The sequence below is a fragment of the Notothenia coriiceps genome, unplaced genomic scaffold, assembly GCF_000735185.1.
Source record: "Notothenia coriiceps isolate Sejong01 unplaced genomic scaffold, NC01 NC01_scaffold00011328, whole genome shotgun sequence".
In the NCBI taxonomy this organism is placed as follows: domain Eukaryota; kingdom Metazoa; phylum Chordata; class Actinopteri; order Perciformes; family Nototheniidae; genus Notothenia; species Notothenia coriiceps.
This window is the reverse complement of record NW_011344029.1, coordinates 12,961-23,306: the sequence shown is the minus strand read 5'-3', so window position 1 is coordinate 23,306 and position 10,346 is coordinate 12,961. Positions and strand designations below refer to the sequence as shown.

General features: G+C 40.0%; 1 protein-coding gene across 1 annotated transcript in view; it reads right to left on the bottom strand.

The window, feature by feature from the left end:
* Nucleotides 1–6,304: 6,304 nt before the first annotated feature.
* The window catches only part of LOC104946672 (low choriolytic enzyme-like), a 16,092-nt gene continuing 12,050 nt past the window's right edge, over nucleotides 6,305–10,346 (bottom strand). The window contains exon 4 of the mRNA XM_010772546.1: nucleotides 6,305–6,521. Within this exon, the coding sequence (XP_010770848.1) occupies nucleotides 6,320–6,521 (202 nt within the window). The 3' untranslated portion in view covers nucleotides 6,305–6,319. The remainder of the gene's footprint in view (nucleotides 6,522–10,346) is intronic.

The window sequence follows — 10,346 nt, the reverse complement described above, 5'->3', positions numbered from 1 at the left end:
ACTTTGATCTAGGCCAGTAGGTAAGGACTTTCCACTGGATAATAACTGCAGCGATGTATATGTTTGAGCTGAATACACATTTTTTAACCCTAACTGATGCAGCTAGTCATTTCTTTAATGTTTGTTCTTTCTGATGTAAAGTCCAGGTTGTAACTGTTTTCAATGAAGTCGTGGGGCGCTGAACTGTTCATTTGATTATTTTGGTATGATATAATTACTTGCCTTTCAAATTTGAAGGAAGGTGAGCAGCATCTTGAGGAACATTCATCATTAACTCCAACAAATATAGTTTATTTAATAATAACACTGAATATGTGAATCATAACAGTGATTGACAGCTGATAGGAATAATATGATTGTTAATATTATCATATTCATACAGACACACATCGATGAGACAGTTAATTAATGTACTTATTGCAGCAGTCTGCATATTTGGTACCCCTGCTGGTCTAAGAGTTAAACCAACTCATTCAGTTAAAATTCATTAAATTATGTCTGCCACCTTATATATTTAGATGTAAGGCTTTACTGATGTGCCACAATAATGTCACCTAATGATATTGAGTTAAAATATCAATATTGTGGCTTTCCAAGTTAACATTGATTGATATGACTGCGATTAAATCAGCATTCTGCCAGGGGATGCCACCCCTCAAATTCTCTTGCCACCCCATGAATATTTGTCTAGATCCGCCCCTGGTGTATATCAACAAAAAGTGAAATGATGCCTACATGCATCAACAGATATGAAAGGCAGCAAAACCACTATAAAGATTATTAAAAAAATTACATAAAAGTGACTAAAATGAGAAGCAGAACGACCTCAAAAGAACCAAAACGGCTTGAAAGTTATGCAAAGAGACTCGCAACTATGGAAAACCAGAATGAGATAAAAGATGACTACAAAAAAAGGAGACTTAAAACCACGACAAGAGAACTATAATGTACTACAAGTAGACGTCAAATGACTACAAAGACTCAAAATGACTACAAATAGACACCAAATAACATGTGTCTCAATGATATGCTTACAAGGCAGAAGCTCAAATTGTAGATTGTAGGTAAGTATGTGTGTCTTTGTTCCACCTGATAAAGTGTGTGTGTGTTATTTGACCTTCAGAATGACAGGAATGCAGTGGAGAGAGTTTGGCCGAGCAGAGAGATCCCGTTCACCATCAGCCCGGAGTTAGGTGGGTTCAGATCAGGGGTTTTATTTCTACTTTCAGAGTATTCATAATATTTGATTTCACTGTTGTGTTTCTGCAGAAAGTCGCACGGAGGTCATCCTCTCTGCGATGGATATGGTGTCCGAACACACGTGTGTGACGTTCCACAGACGAACCTCCGAGACAAACTACCTGACCTTCAACACAAGCAAAGGGTGAGGAGCGCTTTATTAGGGCTCGAGCACGGAGCGCTAGGACCCAACGGCGTCCTAGCACGAAGGTGGAATTATTATTATTATTATTATCGTGCTGGCGTTTCCTGTTTTTGAGGCCTTTAGGACGCTTCAAAAGTTGTATAATTTTGCACGGACACCAGGACCGGGGGAAAATTCAATATTCTGGAGTCAATGGGTTAAATATTCCATCCTGCTCACTAGCGCCACCGATCAAAATCCCATATCGGAATACATTTACAAAGTCGCACTGTAACTCCGAATGACCTGACATTTTGCACACATATCCGGGTGGACCTGCTCTACAAATAATCCTCTTGGAACCCTAAGCTCCGCCGACATTTTTATTTATTTTTTAATTGGTATAATTTACAAAAACAGTGACATTAACTTAAATTTCAGTTTTTCAACACCTAACTTTCTATACAGCATCGGTGGAGGGTAAGACACATTACCGTAGAAAATGAGCATGTTCAAACGATAAATATTGCCGCCATGAATCAAAATGTACTCGCAACAAGGCGGGGCTTAGAAAGAAATGCTCATAACTCATCAACAATGTATCCAAACATCACATATTTTGGTGGATAGGTTCTGTATTGGGGAATAGGCACACCAAAGCCTTTTCATGTTGGACTATAGGGGGTGCCAAAAACACCACCAATTTATAACTCAAGAACTGATGGACGAATACAATTTGTATTTTTTTTTTTTATTTTTTTTTTTTTTTACACATACTCTGGAGGTGACTACGAACTGAGATTTTAAAGTGTCGCAACAAATGCACAATGTGGGCGTGGCCTATGCATTTTTTTTTATTCCGATGGCATAAAATGAGCTTTGGACGCAACCTTTTCGAGAATGTAAAAAAAAAAACGTAATTTTTCAAAAAAACTGCTCACTAGCGCCCCCTATTGTGTGGTAGTCACATATAGTTTCTCAGAAGTTCACGAATTTTGGCACAGACATTCCTCATGGAATTGCGGACATATTTGTAAATAGATTCCATTAGCCCCGCCCCCCAGGAAGTCGGCCATTTTGAAATATGTGCATTTTTCATGCATTTTAAGCACATTCTTGCGAACTCCTCCTAGGGGACAGATCGGAAAAATTCCAGTCCAGGACACGTTCAGCCCCTATCCACTATGATGCTAAATTTAGAAGAACATTTTTGATAGCTCAATCGTGGAGGTCGTAAGCTAACAGCGAATACACCATTTTTGACGATTTACATGTCGCAAATGACTCCAAACTACTCCAAATTACTCAAATATATTTGTTCCAATATTCACGAAACGCAATATATACATTACTATTATGATTGCACACATATTTCAAATTGCCTTCCATTAGCCCCGCCCCCCAGAAAGTCGGCCATTTTGAAAAATGTGCGTTTTTCATGCATTTTAAGCACATTCTTGCGAACTCCTCCTAGGGGAATGATCGGAAAAATTCCAATGCAGGACAAGTTCAGCCCCTATCCAATATGATACTTAATTGCGGAGCACATTTTTGAGAAATCCCTCGTGGAGGTCGTAAGCTAACAGAGAATACACCATTTTTGACGATTTACATGGCGCAAATTGCTCCAAACTGCTCGCATATAGTTTTTCCGATGTTCACGAAACGCTGTATATTTTTTTTTTTNTGTGGTATAACCGGCAAGAGAGAAAGCCTTTGAGCTCCATACTGTTTCAGAGAGAATCCTTGATAATCCATGATATGGCGTTTCATCACGGCAGTGTTTTAAACACTGCCGTGATGAAACGCCATATCATGGATTATCAAGGATTCTCTCTGAAACAGTATGGAGCTCAAAGGCTTTCTCTCTTGCCGGTTATACCACAAGGTGAGTTCCTTTTTACTTCCTGCTTCTTCACACACATGCTCTCCAGTAGAGGTTAGCTCTGAGTGTTAGCCATGCTAATGTAAACACCGACCATATTACGTCCAAAACAGTCGGGCATTGTTTCTGATAGCAACGTTTCTGATATGCCGTGGGTTCACATTTCAGATATTACGTCATATCGGACGCAAATCTGGATCAGCTCCGTTGTTCCCCCGTTTTTAGAGATTTGGGTACGGAGGAAAAGAGAGAGGGTTGGACCAATCTGCAGAATGACTACTTTAACTGTCGATACTTTCACTATATTTTGATGATAATACTTTATACTTTTACTTGAGGAGCATTTTGCATGCAGGACTTTTACTCTAACAGAGTATTCCTACACTCTGATACTTCTACTTTTACTCAAGCACAAGATCTGAGTACTACTTTTACTCAAGTACAAGATCTGAGTACTTCTACTTTTACTAATTACAAGGTCTGAGTACTTCTACTCAACTACCGGATATTCCAAAGCTAATTGTTGTTGATACTTAGACTTGAACGGACAGGAAACTTATATTTCAGGGATGTCCAGAAGTAAATGATAACAAACAGAACTCTCAAATAAAGACCAGAAGCTATAAGACATGCTAAATCTAATGCTAGCAATGTTAGTATTGTAGCTAAAGTGGCGCCACCTGGAGGTCCGGAGTGGAAACTACCAAGCCCTTTGTTTTCAGGCTTTATATGAGATGAAGGAAATGTGAGATTTTGGAGCTCAAACAGTAAATAAAATGGACTTAAATCCCCTTTGCACGTGTGTTTTAAACCACATGTGTAGCAGAAGAAGCTCAGGGTGAGGGTTTCCAATTTGGGGATTTTATTTCCTGATTTATCTTTTCTTCTCATATCAAATCCTGCCCATCTGCAGCTGCTTGTGTACTTTATTCAAATATATATAAGTGCCTCAATATATGTTGTGCAGTATAATTGTGTTAGAGGATTAGATGTTCCCATTGAAGTCTATTTATATGCATTTAATCCATTTAAATCCCAGTAACTGCACATGACCTGTTCGTTAAAGGGATCCAGATGTTGTCCCAGTAAACACTTCAGAACACAAAGGAAAACAAGAGGGAAATCACCTCAAACTTACTGGGATAATAACGATCTTCTCTTCAGATGCTCAGTCCGAGTTTTAAAGTGTATTATCTGGTGGAAATCTGCAGAACACCACCCGGTGATGATGTCCACTCTCCGGGTTAGAGATGGCAGAGATCCGGTCAGAGGATGTGTGAAAAGAGAAAGTTTCCAAGACAGCGGAAACCCCGGATTTAAAGCATTTGTATCCGCGTGTTCAGCTTCTGTTTCCCCAGGCTGCTGCTGTGATTGCAGCCGCTGGAGACGCTCTGTTACTCGGACTGAGTTTGGAGGATTTGACGCGGAAGGATCCAGAGAAACGGAGACGCGCCTTTTTACGCTTAGCTTCTCTCCAAATGCGCGCTGCATGTCCGGTGTGAGTCAAAGAGAAACAGGAACAGATGGCTTTATCTTTTAATCAGAGAGGGGTATTTAGTTATTTTTCCACTCTCGTATGGATTTGTATCAATTAGTGGTGATCCTGTCATTCATGTCAGATATTCTCTGGTTTGATATTCTGTATTGATTGGACTTGCCATTTCATTTCTTTTTTTTAGACACATCTTCCACACATGCAGCTTTTGTTATTCCAATTTACCTAATGGTACATAATTGTTTTTAATTTGCCTCCGCTTCCATCAAAATGTTAATTCCTGTACAAAATAATCATATCTAAGAGATTTTTACCCTTAAAACAATGCATGCTGGTAAAGCTGCAAACCACTCAATGTGTTTCTTTAAAATCTGAACATAAATGAGTAGAAAGGAGCATTTATTTGATAGAAAACATGATTTAATGTTAAGAGTTTAAGTGAAACTGGATTTTTTTTTTGTCAAATTAACTGAATTTTAACAACATTTATTCTTTATTATTCATCAGATAACTGGAGACGAGTTGTTCCCATCACTTCCTGTCTGATGTTTCTGCAGTAAAGATGATTTATTAATCTAAATGATCCCATCGTCGTGAATCAATCTCCTCTGAGCTGCAGGTATTAACCCATCACCTTTATTCTCGGGATGCACAAATAAATCAATAACTCACTGCATCATTTCCACACTAGTATTTTTACATTTGGCTTCATATAATCGTCCTTAATTACTCTCTGTAAGAGTCTCATCATTATTCATAACCTTTCAAACTAATAACTGCAGTGATATCTTTGTCTCCATGTATTGTGTTTAATATCTGCTGTAATGGGATGTAAATGTATGCAGGTCTGTGGGAGACACAGGGGAAAGATGTCCCGCTGCAGAATTAATGATTGCTTTTTATGACAGTTAATGGTCATTAATGTTCATCTAAAGCAGGGGTGTCAAACTCAAGGCCCGGGGACCAAATCCGGCCCGTGACTTCATTTACTGTGGCCCCACAAGAGCTTGCAAAGAATATTATATGTTTATTATACGGTTACGTGATGATTTACAGAAGCACGTTGCCCATAAACTACATGTCCCACAATGCATCTCAAATTAGACTCAGAATTTGACTCTTTTATTTTTAAATGTTACTTTTTCCAGAATTTGGCTTTTCTTTTAAAATCATTTTATGACATTCTCACTGAAGAGACTTGCAATTATTTGCCCCAGACTTCTGCTTTCAGATGCAGTTAATTATGAAGTTATTACCCTATCTGATAATAATCCAATTCAGAGGCAATAATGTCATATCGATTATTTTGATATAGTCTTAAAGTTACAACCGGCCCTTTGAGTGCAGCCCTAATGCTGATGTGGCCGGCGATTAAATTGAGTTCGACACCACTGATCTAAAATGTAGCTGCAGTCAGAAAAATCTGGATGATAAAGGTATAATTACAAATAGAAATCGTAGTGAAAAGTATTTTAAAAAAATGTATAAAACTAAAGGTTTTATAATTAACATGAATGTTTCAACAAAGCAGCCATTTCTAGAAGATTGATTAATTTAGTGATCTTTACACCTACATTTAAAAAGGAGTATTGGCATTGAGAAGCCACCCTTTTTGACAATGAGGTACGTAAAGATAAGTGTGATCAGTTTGAAAGCAGTAGAAAGAGAGATATGGAGTGTGTCTTTCGTTTTTATTCAAATATGTTGAGGCTCCCCGGTGCTGAGGCGCCCTCCAGTGGCTGCTGACGTTTAATTTCCTCCAGTCTTTTTGGGAGGATCTGGTAAAGAGGGAGAAAGTGAAGCATGATGTGGCTTGCAGTCATTCTGTGTTTTTCCCAGAAGGCAGCATCTCCCTGGTCCAATGAGATTCCTCCATGGGATTTTTGTTATTATGTCAGACAAACGTTTATGATACTTCAGTTCAGCAGGATAACCATATTAAAAAAGGTCCCATGTCATGACCATTTCACTGATCATAATTCCATTGTTGAGGTCTACTAGAATAGATTTATATTGTGCAATTTTCCAAACTCACATTGGTTTCTCATCCAGCATCTCTGTAAACGATGTGTATTCACTGAATTTCACTCTGCCTTTAACGGCTCCAGCCCCCACCCTCCCTGTGAGCACAGTGTGCTCTGATTGGTCGGGACGTTGTGAATCGCGCTGAGCTCCGTGGAGGTTTGGTTTCCTTGTTTAGCGATACACAGCCAAACTCATCCTGAGCACACACAAAGTCACAGCCGAAGTAAAAACAATAAGTGTGGCTTGATATTGAGTAAGAAAAAGGTTGATAAACGCTGTGAGAATGGGTCTGCAGAGAGAATTTCGCCTCGATCCCAACTGCCTGTTATCAGCCTGCAGCCAGGGAGGAGAGATCAGCAGAGCTGCCTGCACTGAGTGTGTGTGTGAGGAAGTCCGTGGATTGGTCAATTTGGACCAATCAGCGGGGGCTTAACGTAACGGTTCCGTGGACGTAACGTAACAGCTCCACGGATTGGTCCATTTGGTTCCGGGTAACGCATGACATCATGAGTTACCCGGAAGAATCAATGGACAGTGACGTATCTCCAACGAAGCGTTTTGGGGAGGTATTTTCTGTGTTAGAGTTTTACTCGCTACAGGGTGTACTTTGAGGGTTTGTGACTCTGCAGACCGTTTACATGCAGAAAAACCTTCATAACACACAAGGGGACGGGTAATAACCAGAAAAGCATGACATGGGACCTTTAAGACTTCATTAATGTGTTCAAATCTTATGGAGTTTAATTGTTGACTCTATAAATAAAAGATCCACTTATTAAATGTAATGCTATATTAACAGATATATAACTTATAATAATGTATAAATGAATAATGATGAAATAAAAACATCCTATTTTATATTCACATAAGGTATGACGATGTATTTTATGTAACAAGAGCCATTTTATTAATACAATATTTGATATGTATTCTTAAGAAGATTTATACTTGCTCAAAAAAATATTAAAAACGAGGAAACTTTAATTAATTGTTCATATACTTGTAAAGGTAATGAAATATCTTCATGGCAGTATCCCCAACCACTGTTATTTAATCTAAGGGGTATTCTGGAATATATTCCTATTTTTTAATATATATAATTGAAACAAAAGTATCGGGCAACAATTCAATTGCTAAATCCAAATAGCTAAATTCCACTTTAATCCTCTATTATTGTGCCAGTGAGAGAATGACATGTATATGCAGTGCGTTCCAGAGTTGTGGACGTTTAGGATAAGAAAAATATTTAGAGGTCTCTCTTTGGGGAATTTGTCATGAATGCCTCACTTCCCCTCTCTCAGCCACCCATGCTGTGGAGCTCTGCAGGTCCCTGAACCCCCCCCCCTGGTTTAAAAAGCGGGGAGTGGGGGGGGGCGTTGTTCTTCGGCTCCAGCCAGGAAAAGGGTCTCGGGGGTTTGTTATTTTTGCTGTCCGATAGCATCTACATGGGTAGCTCAGAGCCGGGTGTTTATTATGCTACCCAGCCTGGTTGTGTGGAGCTATGGAGACGAGGGGGTGGGGGGGGGGGTGAGTGGTCCATGCCCCGTCACCATAGAGACTCAGTGTCGACAGCATCAGTCACCCGTCCCCCAGGAAGTGTCAGGAGTCACACCTTTGGGTGTCCCGGGGGGCCGATGGGAACCGACGCCCAGCTGCTCATCACTTCCTGCTCAGCTGGCCAGATGTTGTTAATTTTTCTTATTTTTAATGTTATTATAGTGTTATTTTTGGTTTTGTTACTAACGTTTTTATTTATGAACATACATGGTACATAGCTCACACGGTACAGCATACAGAAAGAGGAAGGTCAAGCTACAAAGCATGTTAGTTAAGTGTTCCTGGTTAAGGGGAAACAGAAAAATGCAAAGGTGTAAGATTACCAATCAGACACTACAGCGATCATAAAATAAAATAATAACAACAAAGGATGCTTGATTAGAATAATTGTACAAAGGCCCTTTTGTGAGAGTCCTACAGTCAGGCTACTAGTTAGCGGTCAGGTATCCCACAAAGTAATCCCAACTTCCTGGAACCACAGGTCCTCTACTATTAAAGTGTTCTTAAAATAGTTCGCTATCTGTGTTTTTTATTTTAGTTTGACTTGTATGCACCACGACACCTAGTCAAATTGCTCGCACGTGTCAACCTACCTGGTAATAGACCTGTTTCTGATTTTTTTATTTCTGAATCAGCGGTTTTTATTTTCNGGGCCTAGGTATAAAAGTCACGGCTCGCCACTGGTTAAGTGTTCCTGGTTAAAAGAAAAGAGAAAAATACAAAGGTGTAAGATTACCAATCAGACACGACAGCGATCATAAAATAAAATAATAACAACAAAGGATGCTTGATTAGAATAATTGTACAAAGGCCCTTTTGTGAGAGTCCTACAGTCAGGCTACAGTTAGAGGTCAGGTATTCCACAAAGCGATCCCAACTTCCTAGAACCACAGGTCCTCTACCCCCTCTTCTTAACCCACTCAAGGCTCCTGGACCTGATGGCATCCCTGGCCGTGTTCTCAGGGTGTGTGCAGTTCAGCTGGCAGAGGTGTTCACAGATATCTTCAACAGGTCCCTGCTGCAGTCTTTAGTCCCCACATGTTTTAAAAACTCCATCATCGTTCCTGTCCCCAAAAAGACAAAAATCACCAGCCTCAATGACTACCGCCCAGTAGCACTCACCTCCATCATAATGAAGTGCTTTGAGCGGTTAGTCAAATCATTCATCACCTCCTCCCTCCCTGACTCTCTGGACCCCCTGCAGTTTGCCTACAGAGCAAACAGGTCCACAGNGCATTGTGGGGATTTTAAGACCGCGGAGTCAACACATGTGCAGCCTCGAAATTTCGCGCTACGAAGTACGCCGGGCTCGGTAGAATTCCAAGTACGCTGGACATTGGAACANGTGGCGCTATCTATCTTCTATCGATTAGATTTATGATTCGGAAATTATAAAAGTAGGGTAGACATGTGGATATTATCAGGCTGAACAAAACGTGCATTTTAAATGCACGTTTTGTTCAGCCTGATAATATCCACATGTCTACCCTACTTTTATAATTTCCGAATCATAAATCTAATCGATAGAAGATAGATAGCGCCACTTCACCACTCTCACCGCCGTTAGAAAGTAGCAAGCAACTGAAGCAAGTGCAATTATGGAGGGTGGAGATTTGGAGTATTTAATCAAAAATAATTGTACTACACTTCCGCTACAGCAGCAACAACAAATACAATCTGATGACAGGCCAATGCCCAAAGTCGAGCTGTGTACAGCGAGGAAAAAATATGCTAATTGGACGTAAAACGTTAAAGGTCTCCTGATTTAGTTTGTGAATTAATGCTTATTAGAGTTTCGGCTGGAGAGTGCGTGCGGACCTGTCGGTCAGATAACAGGCGTGTGTAAGTCCTGCACCTGTATGATACAAATGTGTGTAAAATGATACCGGGTGCTGTAATCACTCATCTAGTTACGTTATTACATTGACCACCACACCCCCGACCCAAAAGAAAGGACGTATTATTGGCTTCCCCTCATTTTTTACCCACGCCACGCTACTGCTCCTCACAAACACTTCCCT